This window comes from Rhodnius prolixus, unplaced genomic scaffold (genome assembly GCF_049639745.1).
Source record: "Rhodnius prolixus isolate KJV_2025 unplaced genomic scaffold, Rpr scaffold_7, whole genome shotgun sequence".
Lineage (NCBI taxonomy): Eukaryota > Metazoa > Arthropoda > Insecta > Hemiptera > Reduviidae > Rhodnius > Rhodnius prolixus.
Window position 1 is genome coordinate 4,577,230 of NW_027411582.1, and position 13,927 is coordinate 4,591,156.

The 13,927-nt window shown below is 30.7% G+C and overlaps 3 protein-coding genes across 8 annotated transcripts in view; 2 read left to right on the forward strand and 1 right to left on the reverse strand.

Moving 5' to 3' along the window:
- Positions 1–1,604: 1,604 nt before the first annotated feature.
- Positions 1,605–13,927, reverse strand: part of LOC141446788 (uncharacterized) — a 47,769-nt gene continuing 35,446 nt past the window's right edge. The window contains exon 7 of the mRNA XM_074113563.1: positions 1,605–1,745. The gene's annotated coding sequence lies outside the window, so the exon portion shown is untranslated. The remainder of the gene's footprint in view (positions 1,746–13,927) is intronic.
- On the forward strand, positions 3,220–7,516 carry ORMDL (sphingolipid biosynthesis regulator orosomucoid 1-like). Of its 6 annotated transcripts, XM_074113578.1 has the most exons (6): positions 3,220–3,491; positions 3,570–3,616; positions 4,457–4,573; positions 4,754–4,927; positions 5,027–5,178; positions 6,810–7,516. In XM_074113578.1, exons 3-6 carry the CDS (start codon positions 4,520–4,522, stop codon positions 6,943–6,945), a joined length of 516 nt encoding a protein of 171 aa, XP_073969679.1. In that variant the 5' UTR covers positions 3,220–3,491; positions 3,570–3,616; positions 4,457–4,519; the 3' UTR covers positions 6,946–7,516. The 6 variants fall into 6 exon arrangements, with proteins under 6 accessions (XP_073969679.1, XP_073969677.1, XP_073969678.1 ...); XM_074113576.1 differs by lacking the exon at positions 4,457–4,573; XM_074113577.1 differs by lacking the exon at positions 3,570–3,616.
- On the forward strand, positions 8,772–12,687 carry rswl (tRNA methyltransferase roswell). The gene is made up of 5 exons (XM_074113529.1): positions 8,772–9,382; positions 10,127–10,420; positions 10,944–11,125; positions 11,975–12,191; positions 12,469–12,687. The coding sequence occupies exons 1-5, from the start codon at positions 8,985–8,987 to the stop codon at positions 12,596–12,598; spliced, it is 1,221 nt and encodes a 406-aa protein (XP_073969630.1). The 5' UTR covers positions 8,772–8,984; the 3' UTR covers positions 12,599–12,687.

The following is a 13,927-nucleotide window of genomic DNA, read 5'->3' on the forward strand; positions in this document are numbered from 1 at the left end:
TTACTGGCTATTCATTGACCTCCAAATTATTGGAAATATTTGTTCAAATAAATTCTAGGAGTTTTAGGATAGTCTCGTACAAAATTTCATTTTTACAAACCTCATACTTTTTCAAGATACTAATTTACAAATTTTCTTCAAAATTCAAATCCGCAAAAAGACGTCTAAAATGTCAAAGATGCGATCTAATTAATTACTAATCCTGGAGATGGTTTGAAGGAAAATCGCACCCAAAATGATTGTGCATTTTTGGTTTGGTGTATGTTTTGTTCGCAAGGATTATTTTTAATATAACTCCTCAACAGTTCCAGGTGTGACCACTAAACGTGCAGCATCCTAAGTAATAAAATCATCACTCTCCCAGGTTCTGTAAGAAAATTTTTACGAACGTGCAATAACTGCTGGGCACTTCCTCATGCCACACGAACTAACCAATCTCCAGACGCTACCCAGATATTTTGAGGTGGCTTATTAAATTTAAGGGCTCTCTAGGGAGTTCTAAGAAGAGAGAGAAGCCTTAGTCAGGGATAACCACTTCCTGCACAAATAAACCACTTTCACTCTCCCCATATAACCAAAATGGCACCTCTCATTAAGAAATTTGAAAGGTTGAAAAGGTTGAAGGGTGAAAAGAGAAAGGTGCGAATTGAGATTCTTAATACTCTTAATTTAGCCAATCCATTTATTTTCCCAGTAAAAATTTCTCAAATAAAATCGAGATAGAATGTATGTGAGTACAATGTGAAAGTTTAAAGAAAATCTTAGAAGCCATTTTCTAGAAAAGTTCAAAACACTGAAAAACTGGTTCAATAAACTGGCCCTTCTGGTGTACCTAGACTTTCTCAGTAAGTGAAGTAATGCTACGATTTCTTTTTCAGGTTCAAAGACCACTAAAAACATTTGGAAGCAGAAATTCGAAAATCTATATAGCGCTATTGCAATACTTCCTCTTGAATGTTATCAAAGTGAGAATACAGCGTTTTTATTGATAAAAGTTAATTTTAGTTACATTCATCGGTGGGTCACTGTAATAGTGGATACGACGACCTTTTAATAAACTTTTACCATATTTAGTTGCAGAACTACCTACTCTCAAGGTTATTTCTTATGATTAAAAAATAAAGAAAAACTGATGTGAAACTTGCTGAGACTTTCTCAGTATAGGCGTATTTTCTAAATCAAAATAAACACATCAGATGCTCATAAATATTGAGACACGCATTAGAAGCATACAATTATTAAACCCACACTTTCTAAGAACCCCTAAGGATAAACAGCTCTAAGAAGTTACAAAAACAAAACAATGTTTCAAAGAAAAGTAAAAGATCTGCATGTCTGTGATTTTTGTGCTAAATTTAAAGAAAATGTTAAAACCATTTTCGAAAACATGTGCGAAAAACTGAGAAATCTATTCAGTTAAGTTCTTGACGATTAAATTTCTTCAAATTTGGAAAATTGGTAACTTATCTTTAAAGAAAATCATTAGAAACTTTCAGAAAATAATACAAGTAAAGAGCAATTCAATGACTCAAAGATGGAATTATACATAATACAATAATAATATACCTTCTTAACATTTTCTATTTGGTAGAAATATAGATTGTGTTGAAACACATTTTAGAGGAAAGATTAAAATCCACTACATCTCTCCAAGTTATAACAGTGTTTGAAAATATTTTAAATAATAAGTGCAGTCCTTCCTTAGTGTAGCTTAGTAAAACTAAAGTCCAGTTTGAATGAAAATTCTGAAACAATAATCAATTCTCATAGAGTGAAAAACTTACTGTTCCAAAAAAAAAAAAATAATGTAAAGGAAGAATGCATATTGCCAATATCAATTACATCGATTAGCCTTAACGATATCAGCTGGCTTCTAAAACTTCGACTGATTAGGCAATTACAAGTAATCGCATTTATTACGACCATTGTGTTCAATAACACTGGTATTTTGTATAAGTAATGTAAAAATTAAAAAGTAAAGTAATTTACAAAATTTATTAGTTAAAAAAAAGCAAGCGGGTGCGACCATGTTCTTTAAACAATAAGATAACCAAGTTATAGAAGTTTGGAAACCCTGCCGGAAGGTCTTACTTTTAGATCCTCTTTCGTTACTCGTGAACAATAATGGGAGATATATATTTCCTCTGGATGTAAAAATGACTTAAAAGATTTTAAACTATATGAAGGATCATTAATTCGGTAAAACAATCTAATTAGATTTAGTTAAGGATGGACAAAGACTACGTGCACTTAACTGCAGATATCCTTGACAAGGAGTCTATCTTTCACGCTTTAACAGTAAAAAATAAGCCGTCCAAGATTTGGATGTTATTTACTACTTTCGGCACATAAGAGTACATTTGTATAAAGACGTTTAACCATGGTAGACTTTATTCTTCGAAACACTAGGATTTTCTTCTGTATCCAGTCTTCTTATTAAAAAAAAAAGTCTTGTAAGTAGTCGTAAGAATCTTAGGGTTTTTGGTACCTGTATTTGATCAGTCCATAGTCTGAACGGTTGTTCACCATTTGATCGGATTTAAAATAATCTCAGACATTTGATATTTAATATAGTACTGTTTACTTAATTCAATAGTGACGAATTTGGTTATACCAAACTTATGTGACTTTCGTAACAAAGGTGACTGTCCTGTGCGACTTAATTTTCTAAACTACCAAGTTTCTTTTCAGATGAGCCTTAAGTCCCTAAATGTCAGTTCTCAATTCCATAGATACAATCATCATACATCTGTAGTCCTATCAATAATGTTGCCAACAATAATTTAATTTACATACCATACCCAAAATTTTACCACTTCCGTGGTCTGAAATATGAAAGTAGTTCAGCATTTCCTTATCCTGCAGTATATTACTTAACTTATTTTACGATTTTTTAAATCGTGTTTTAACGACAATTATTAAATTTAAGTGTTATGTTTACCTTTAGTTCAAATCAACTTAGTAACGAACCTTTTCCGTTCATTTATAAAAATAAATAAGCAATAAAACCAACTCAATCAGCAATTAAAACACTCGTATTTAAAGTATGACCAGTTTAATTAACAATAAAGAATTATATTATTATTTTTATTTGAAGGTCTTATTCAATTGAAATAAAAGAAAACAAATTACTTAAATACAATAAATTCATAATCTGAATTAGCAAATTAACAACCCGGTATATGCTGCAACCTGGTGGCCTATATTTTGTTACTAAACCAATCTAACCTAGCGCTTGTATAACCTGACTGAAATGTTTCCTATTTGCGTGACTATTTACCTATCATCGTAGTTCTTTTAATTATCTCGATGAACTAGCTAGTTTATGTATCGCTGTTGCAAACGTCACACTTAAATATATCGATATTTTATTTATATTTTCAATTTTGTTTGTTTAAAGGACATCTTGAAGGTTGTTCAAGTTTATTTATAAATTTGTTCTGGTTTTGATAAGAGTAAGAAGGTTTGAGAGAATTTTATGCGATTTTCTTGTAAGTAATTTTCATTCTATAAATAATTATAATTTGCTTAGTTCTGTCTTTATTTAGAAAATTGTAAATCTTGTCCAGGCTGTCATACTGATGCATTATTTGAAATAAGCAATGAAATTTTGAAAGTAAGTTTCCTTTCAAACTTTTCTCTTTCTTAAAATATTTTTAAAGAGGTTTCCATTTTAGGCTGGCATTGTTTTTATTATTTTTTGTGGTCTCCATTATTGCGTAACTTACATTCAGAGTACATCCAATCTTTGTGCATTTTTTACGTGGTGTTTTTTAAATATGTTAATGTAAATCATCCATTAGCGATCAGAGTTTGAGAAAATACTTAAACCTAAAGGAGTTGTTTTTTAAACTTTACCTAGCATCACGTTTGCTTTAAGAAATTAGTACTCTTATTTCAATCGTGCAGTGTTAACAAGAAAAAGATTCTGATCAAATATTCGGTTGTTGTATTAATCCCTATCGTTTCTTCCTCAGTAGAACATTCCACTTATGCCAGGAGTGGACACAAAAAAGGAAGCTATACATTGCTTTTATAAGTAGGAGATCTCCAGTTCGAATTACGATAAACAAGCTTTGTCCAGGAATTTCTCGCTCTTTCACATATCTCCCTTTAGTCTAAAATAATTGGAAGAAGTTTGTATTATAGAATTTCTTGTAACACTAATCTGTAGTTCATACTTATTTCCATTTAACTACCTTTGTTTTTTGCCACTCTTTGTGGGTGACAATTTAATAACTTCAACGTAGCTGAAGTTAATAGCTTCACCAATCTTAAGGAATGGTACCATCTCGGGATCCAACCTAGCTAGCAAATGAAATTGCTTTCTTTAAGGTTAATCACGATTATGTATATTTTTAACATAAAATAATAAGTATGTAAAAAGTTAAACAATTCCGAATTTTATTCGAACATGATTCCTTATCATGAATTTTTCTTTCTTGTGGTGTGACAGGATTTTAATTTCCATTAAGCAGCCAGGAAATCTTTCAAATCATAAACATCTTTTAGCACCTTAATGGAGCATTTGAATTTTGCTACAGATGATTCTGAATTTATCGTAAAAAAAAAGGTATATGAAAATTATTAATTTATTTGTTGAATGAATTGTATTTTGGTAGAAATAAAAAAAAATTATATTTTAATCCAAAGTCTCAAGTTGAAGTGTAAAATTTTAAACAATTTTTTTTTCAGATTAATTTACCAATAAAGGAACTATTTTGTGATTTTTGACTGTTTTTTTTTTGGAAAGAAAATGCTTGTCGGTGGACATGGGGAACATAATCCGAATGCGAAATATTTAAAAAGCCGAGGCCTGTGGCTAAGCTATACAATTGGGATGCTTGTGCTTCATTTGATCTTACTATCAGTACCAGTGCTTAGCGTTCCTATGGTGTGGACGTTAACGAATCTTATCCACAATGCAGTAAGTGCAATTTCATTTTTCCTTTTTAACTTCTGTAAATAAATTATGATTACAAAAACTAAACAATGACCTATGAATGCATTTGCTTAAAATTTTCAGTTCCATTTTATATTTCTTCATACTTTGAAAGGATCGCCATGGATTGCTCCAGATCAGGGTGACTGCAGCCGACTTACACATTGGGAGCAAATTGATGATGGCAAACAGTTTACAAAGACCAGAAAGTTTTTGACCTTAATGCCTGTGGTATTGTGAGTATATTTCAGTTGTTGAATACAATATTTCTTATTATTTGTGGAGAACCGACCCCTATTATGAAATAGTATATATACCTTTTTTAAATAAAAGTATATAGTCACTTTCGGAAGTTGTGGAAAGGCCGCACCACCTTTAACTATTGAGCAGTAATGTCACTATTATGTTTGTTATAAGAATGGTTAGTTACGCAGAGCTGGATAACATTTATTTGTAATTATTCCACTAGTTTGTTCATAAATAAATTTTTATTTGCCCAACATATCCAACATGAAGTTATCTGATTGAAGAAACGGAACATTTAATGAAGATTTAATATTTTCTTATATCTGAGGTAAATGAAATGCTTTGGGTGTTCTTAAACATTTAAAAAAATGCCTCAACCCTGGGTATTTTCTATGGTCGATAAATACGTGAAAATGGTTGAAGAAGCTGCTCTGCACTTCCAAAAACTAAAGAAAGAAAAACAGTATCAGTGGTGTTTTGTTAATATTTTTCGATAGTTGGATGAAATTTCTGAGTTCATTGCTATATTTTTTTGTTGCAGTTTGAGCAAGTAAAAAAATCACCACTTTAAAAGGGATTTGGATCTATGTAGAATCACCAGGCTCCGCTGAAGGCACTAAATTCCTGTGACTTCACTTCTCGTACTTCAATATTTCTGAAGACGTTTCTTCTGTCAAATATTTATTTCTAGTTAGAGCCATGAGATATGGATGTTTCAGCAAGTAAAGAAAAGATGTTTTGTCCAAAATTAGGCGCCGTTCTCCCCTTTATTCTTTAGAACTTACTGATGGCGATTCTTGGGACACTGTCTACTTCAGGAAGAAACGTTTTGACAACGATAGTTGAGCTCGGTTTGTTGTTTGCAAGCTAAAATGCTGCATGCAGGTCCAGACAGGGATGATATTTCTCTAAATAGCCCTCACTTTTGATTAGATCCTGTGCTTTAAGGTGACACTTTTTATTGAGGGTGTCACCATTTGTACGATCTGTTATTCTAGGGAAGGAAAAATACATTCACTTCATGATTTGGAGTTGAAATTGAATTTAGGATTTTTGGATGGAACCAGTAGTTTGTGGAAGAATATTTATCGCCTAAAAATTATTGTTCGATCAATTTGATGTGCTGTGAATTATATATAATTTAAGTCCGGATATGGTTTTGTCCTAGGTTTTATTCTTTTTGGGATCTTTGGTTGTAGAAATGCAGGAAGGAGCGGCCTTATTCATATTTAAACTGTTACAAAAAAAATAGCTTTTCTCACAGGTTTTAACTAACGCTATTAAAAAATATCTTCTATCTTTATTTTGAATTATTATTAAGGCCAAAAGTTTGGCAAAAATGGATACAAATTAAGATTGAAATAGGCAACAGATTTTCTTCTACTTTTTTTTATTCTGAGGGAGTTCATGTTCTCTACCAGAAGATCTTAGAAAAAAGAATTTGTATTCGTAAACTTTCCGGTTCTAGCATCCCTCCTCCAACAATATATTCTTTTGTCATTTAGATATTAAAAAATTTTTTGCCTTCACCACTATCTAATCTAATTCATTATTGTCCGTTTCAATGCAATTTGTTATTATTGATACCTCTTAATAATCAAATGTTATTTTTCTGTTACAGGTTTTTCTTAACATGTTTTTATACAAATCACGATCCCAATCATTTCGCTATTAATTTTATCAGCGTTACATTGGTCACATTGCCCAAACTACCACAGTTCCATGGAGTACGTTTATTTGGTATAAATAAATACTGAAATATAGTGTATTTTTCTTGTAATAAATCGTAAAAAAAAAAAAAAAATAAATAAAATAATAAAAATAACGATGGTTGTGTCGATATCTATACTAGTAGTTTAATTACTTCAAAGTAACATGTAATGATTTAAAATACTTTTTATCTCAGTCTTTAAATGAAATCAAACATATATATGAATTCTAAATTTCCAATTTTGAAAATTTGGTGATAACAGGGGGGGGATTATATATAATTTATTAATTTTGAGAGAAAAAAAAAGGAATAGCACTAACTTTCAAACAAACCTTGTGATAAATGTATATCCTATCTTGTTACTAATTATGTCAAGCAGATACATTACTATTTAAATATATATGTCAATATTGTTAAATCAAATCATATTCTTCTATTCTAATTTACTCGTATGTTTTGTGAATAATCTATTTTTATTATTAATTGTTTTTTTCTTTTAAGAGGGGAAAGTTAGTTTAATTTGGAAATATTATTTAAAATAAAGAGAACCAATTAATGTGGTTAGAATATTATATTTTTATAATATGTAAGGATACTAATAAAGTTTTTTCTAATTATTTTTTGCTAATGTTCTTATTTTTGTTTATTATTATTTCATTTTAAATAACTAACTAAAAATTGTCCTACTAAAGTAAAAAAAAGGAAACAGTAAAAGCAAGGAGAAAAAGAATTGTACTTATAAGAATTAGTAAAGATATCACGATACAGAAACACGAAAACAGCTCGAATAATAATTATAACAGTAGTAACAAAACAATAAAATAAAATAACTAACGCAATAAAATGACAGTTATAAGGACAAGAAGTAAGAGTGAAGTCCATAGTTTCAAATAATGATTTCTTGGTCCTGTTTCTGTTTTATTTGAGTCAACTTTAGAAGCAACCATGTAAAAGTAATAAAATTACAGAGAAGTGTAATTGAAAAAAATTAAACACTAAAATATTTTAATTTTCCAAATTAAAAATGAAGTATAATTATTCAAGTTAAAAGTAACTTGTCAAACTAACATGAACTATAGATACTGAAACCTGAACAAAACACTGAAATTAAGATAGGTCTAACAAAAAGGTCTAAGGCGCCTTTATCGTAAAATTAACAAACAGAACACCCATGAAATCGAAATTATCCAATAGTAACCCTCTGAAATCAGAATTATCCAATTCTATACTTAAAGCCAAGCCTTTACTGATTTACGTCACGCCCGGGTTTTCCAAAATAAAAATGCTTTGCATCCCTTGTGTGCACCATGATTATCATCTATGTTTGGAGGGTACAAGAGTTTACTTACATATATAATAGTTTAATACTAATGACAGTATGCTAGAGTTTGTTGGGTAGCTAAACTGAAGTAGTTACATGCACCAAATACCTTGGCAAATTCTATATTATACAATTTTGGCAAGTCGATGTAGAATTGATAATCGTGGGGACGAGTACTAATCTGCAGGTTAAAAGATGCTGCTGATCAATGTACTTAAATACATCAGGGCTGCACAGAAGAAGTTTTATTTTATGCCAAAATATAATTTATAAAGCATAAAATGAAACTTAATACAATTAAAAAAATAAAATACCTTATTTTTGAACATTTAAAAAAGGTAACAGTTCCTAATTAGATCAGCTAAAAATATTTCTACTTTTTTCAAGTACTGTCGGACACACAATTACATCTTTTACATTAAATTATCACATTAAGATTTAATTAAACTTACTTTTAGCTGTTTTGTGATATGGTTAAGGTTAAAAATCGACCCTGAAATATAAACGATACGATAATTCTACTTCTAAATCGATGTAACCTTAGATTCAGGTTTGAAAATATGGAGGTAGTACTAGGTTACTATTTTACATTTACCAATGTGGGGATTTACGGCCAGCCGGAATTTTGAGAATTTTTTTTTGTTTGTAAGAGTATAAAGTTAAATATAGTCAGTTTACCAAATAATGGCTTAAATGCCTTAAATTTATAATTAGTTTGGTTTTGTGAAATATTGGATAAGGAAGTTTAATAAAACTTCTAAAGCATGTTGCGATATCTGAAAACAATTAGGACTCTAATGAGACACACTCAGATTCCTAAACAATCTGAGTTCAATAAAATTTGCGTCAATAGAGCGTTAAGTGCATATGAACAAAAACATTTTTGCAGTACAAAGAGTGAAAATGATAATATTTATAGTAATGTTGACTATGAAGCTATTACAAAAGGTGATAGTGAATTATTGCAAAAATTAAAAGTGCTAATGCTGGAAATGGAAGTTCTCCGCCAAGAAGGTGGTCGTGTACCAGAGAACATGTCCACAGAAAGATGGTGTGAGATATTGCATACTAAATCAAAGAGTCAAAGGATTAAACAGCTGGGATTTTGGTGGATTAATGAGAAAAAAAAAGAGAGAGACAAAGAGAAAAGAGAATTGAAAAGGTAGGTAGTTGTTTTTCCTAAAGTTCTAATTAGTGCAAGAGGAAATGTGAATTTCCGACTCCGGATCCTAGTTGGGTTATAAGTTCAATGGACCTTGTAAAATATGTTTACTTGATTCGACTAGAAGCAGAATGGATTCTGTTCTATAGATACTGCCGCCTAAATACGTTCTGTCACATTTTTCAGAGCTGATAGAGCTAGGGTGCAGATGGAACTGGTAGATGATTCTATATTTTTCGCGGCATCTCTCAGTCTATTGATTGGTTCTGTTGCATTAAAAGAGACAACTCTTAATAATCAAGGTACATAGTAGAATAATTTTAACCTGTTTATGAGATATTCGCAGATTAATATCTCTTCATCTCATGGTGGAGGCATGGAAATCAGGTTGAACATATTATTTGGTCGTTACAAGTTGAAGTTGGGAGAGCTTAGGTTGTCACCACCTTACAATTATTGAATTTGTGGACTGGACATTCGTTCTAGGTTCACAGTTTGCGTTGTTGTTGTTTTTTAGGGGTACTTATGTTTTAGGCCCCTCCAGAGGAGCTTAGGCTACCGACTTAGGACTTGGTGCTTCTCCAACAGCAAATGATAAAAACAAACAGCTGAAGTACTTTGTGTTTAGTCAACTACACAAATGAGTCAATCTAGACTCATAATATTTTAAGACAACTCGCTCTTGATTTGCTTAATAGCTCTGTTTTCTTAAAAAAGCTGATTATATTAACATTTTATTTTTAGGTTAGCTCGTGAAGAATCTAAAAAACATTTCACAAAAGATAGTGGCCACATTTTTTATGGTTTTGGTGGATCTACCATTTTTCAACGTATGTACGACACTACGATGGACCGTTGGAAAAATTGGAAATTAATGGAAGCTATGATGTTCAGTCAATCGCTTGTAATAGACTGTGGATATGAAGATTGTATGAACAATGCGGAATTAAGTAATTGTGCTAAACAATTGTTAATATTGTTTGCTCAAAACCGATCGCATAGAGAGCCATTTAATTTATATTTCTGCAACGCTTCAAGGTAACTTTTATATAGTTTTTTTTAAGTGTGATCCTCTCGGTCGATAAATTCATGGTGAGGATGAGATCTTGGCTCTAAAATGATTTCATAGTTCAGAAAAGGCAATTTGACATCATTAACTCTCTAAGATCCTAAAGTCCGTTACAATTTATTAAAGATCATTTAAACAGTTTGGTCTACATGGATCCATTGACAAGGAATTGGATATGATTGATTAATTTGTAAAACGGTACGAATTTGTGCATTAATCATGTTGCGTATTCCAAGTGCAACTTTTCTTAACTGTGTTATTTCCTTTCTGAAAATTGCTGAATTATCATCTTGTCACTTAACACTAGAACTACATTAACCAATGTTGTTAAGTGCTTAAATCTAATCAGGCAAAATTACTGATTTTGTCTATTATGAAAAATTATTCATCAGTTTTTAGTAAACCTTGACTGAAATTTTATTTGTGCATTTTATGACTGGACTCACTTCTTTCAATAGTAATTATAAAAAAAATAATATTTGTAATTTCCAGGGACAATAAGCTAATAATGAAATTGGAAAAGAGTTTACCGACTATGCATAATCCGGATTTCCCAATGAATATTACCGAGAAAACTTATACAGAAATATTTCCCAGAGAAAAACTAGTATATCTGACACCACATTGTCGTGAAGAGCTTAAAGTATACAGTGAAGATGATATCTACATTATTGGTATGTAATTACTCGGAGTTATCAGTCTTACAGTTGTAATAGATTTGAAGAATTATTCTTATTGAAACATCAGCCAACCATATTTTTTTTTGAAGAGGTTATGAGATGTTTTTTAAATGTGAACAGTTGTTAGAGCAGGGGATTCTGTTCTCCTTCAGTTTTATTTACGTTTTTTCTCCTCTGATCCTAAGATATCTCATTTCTCATCTTGCTATTACATCGCAGTTTGTAAGAGGTCGTTTTCTCTCTACACAAATAAGGCTGCAAGGGGGCTAGGCCCACCCAGTGTAGAGAGAAAACGACCTCTTACAAACTGCGACGTAATAGCAAGATGAGAAATGAGATATCTTAGGATCAGAGGAGAAAAACGTAAATAAAACTGATAGGACAACACCCTGTGGTGATAATTTCTGAGCTGTATTGAGCTTTAAAGTAAGCATAGATTATATTAACAAGGACAGTCAGCTGTTTGGAGGATGGGTCCAGAACCACGGCCAGTTTCTTGTGGGATCTTGTGGATTTGAAAGTTTGTTTAATTTAATTAATGTAAGTTTATTTGTTTGCATTGACCAAAAGAGGTTCACTGAGGTGAACTTGTACGTTGCTTGCCATATCCTCCCAAAATTTTGTGCTATCTATTGGTTTTCGTTTTTAAAGAGTGTGTAAACTTGCTAACCCAAAGTTTGTTTAAAATAGTTATAGATCTACACTGAGAAGCAGGAAAAGATATCGAAATTCTCTCAACAATTACTTTAAAAGTTAAAACTATAAATTCTCTTAAATTTTAAAGTAACTATTCTATAACTGCTTAAAATTAGAGTAATCTATGTGACAATTATAATTTTCTAGGAGCGATGGTTGATAAAATGAACAATGAACCATTATCACTTGCCAAAGCAAAAGCAGAAGGCTTAAGGATGGCCAAATTTCCATTGGACAGATATCTAGAGTGGGGAATAGGCACTAAGTCACTCACAATTAACCAATGTTTGGATATTATGCTAGACCTCAGGGTCACAGGTGATTGGGACAAAGCGTTGGTTCATGTACCCAGAAGGAAAATTAGGTTATTATTACATATTGTCATTATTTTGTAATTATTATTCCATGATTGACAACGTTGCGTTCTGTTCTAAGATCCTTTATGGTAGGTTATAAGTACTTATCTCTGCAAAAGTGTAGGAATATACAGTAGATGTTTTTTTTTAGTTTTGCTGTTGAAAGTTTGTAACCCCTAAATCGAAGGGTTGTTTGCAAATCTTCTATTTCTAAAATCGAGGATTACATCTAGATTGTGTTGAGTTTGAAAATTTTTTTAAGATAATTGTATTTATTTTGTTCAGGCCTGAACAAGAAGGTGAAGCCAAATATAAAGAGTACAGAAGCGATAAACGTCCTATTAGAAGTGAAGGCAAACCATACAAAAAGCAATTTAGAAAAGAATATCCAAAATTCAGTCAGATAAAATATTGAAATCCATGAAAATATTATGCTATTGATGGTTATAGAAAATAGTTTAAATTTTATTGACTTGAAAAATGTAAATAAATGCTTTCTTAATATTTTTTTTTTTTTTTGCTGTCTAAGCTCTATCCTTACATCTAAAGACACGAATGTAGTTTGCATAGAGGTTCTTTCTCTTTGCAATGCGCAAAGAGTCCCAATGTAAAACTAAAATTTGGGGACTCTTTATAAATTACTTTCACTTATTACGAAAGTTTTTTTTAGTGTTTAGTAAGTAACAAAGTTAAATCTAAGAATCAATTTGGAAATAAATAAAAATTATAAAATAGAGAATACACCAAAAGAAAACGTGAATTTATAAATATCCTACAGTAAGACTTCATTTTCATAACATTTTTCAAAATTGTTGATTTACCAAATCGTTGAGGGATTTACCTAAGTGTAGTTTTTCAAACGTGTCATAATTCTGTTGATTATTATGTTAAATAGATTATATTTTTGGGACATCGATTAGTTAAGGTATCCTTTTTTTTTTTTTTTTTATCAGTTTTAGTATAGAAAGGCAATTGGAAGGGATTTATGTAATTTAATTTGTAAAAAACATTCATTTATATGTGGATGCCAGAAAGTTTGATAAAACTCTGAAGTTAAGTCTATGTTTTTCAAAGAAATAACTTAGTTTGCATCTGGCAACTTATAGAACTAAGTATTTTGTTATTAATCGATATAAGTTCTATTTATGTCAACTTTTCGTCTAATTTCAGAGAATGATTTGAAATTCCATATTATGTAACCAGGTAAATCTTCCATTAATTTTAAGCTGGCACCTTGAAATGAAATAGGTGTAAATTACCTAAACTCTTTTTGTATCGTAATAAATAGTTGACGTGGGTGATTACAGCAGATACTTTAATTTTCTTCAAAAAGCTCATAAATGTTGTATTTTTCACTTCGTGAACTCATTAAAAAAAAATTAATGAGTAGTTTAAACATTAAACAATGTCTCAGTAATTCTACTGAGAATGTAAATTAAATAAAATGTCTGCAAAATGTAATTTAAAACAGAGGACATTTTGAAGATGAAGCTGTGTGAAAGATTAGCTTCCCCATCAACGTTTATCGATAGATTTGCAATTTATATTTTGTTTTTTACACATTAATTTTCCAGAAAGAAGAGTACGTAACTAAATTCAATGTTATATGTTATAAAAACTAGTTATTTTTTTCAGACGAGCTTTACGTCTAGCTACCAATTAAGTATCATGGACGGAGGCGACTAGCATACATATTAAAACTTGTATAAAATATGTTTAAACTAAAAAACGAGGAAAAGAAATG

Excerpts from the sequence above, each read along its gene's own strand:
- ORMDL (XM_074113576.1), top strand. Across the intron at positions 4,928-5,026 it reads CGAATCTTATCCACAATGCA|TTCCATTTTATATTTCTTCA; the intron begins GTAAGTGCAATT and ends TAAAATTTTCAG. Across the intron at positions 5,179-6,809 it reads ACCTTAATGCCTGTGGTATT|GTTTTTCTTAACATGTTTTT; the intron begins GTGAGTATATTT and ends TTTCTGTTACAG.
- rswl (XM_074113529.1), top strand. The coding sequence starts at position 8,985 with ATGTTGCGATATCTGAAAACAATTAGGACTCTAATGAGACACACTCAG. Across the intron at positions 10,421-10,943 it reads TATTTCTGCAACGCTTCAAG|GGACAATAAGCTAATAATGA; the intron begins GTAACTTTTATA and ends TGTAATTTCCAG. Across the intron at positions 11,126-11,974 it reads AGATGATATCTACATTATTG|GAGCGATGGTTGATAAAATG; the intron begins GTATGTAATTAC and ends ATAATTTTCTAG.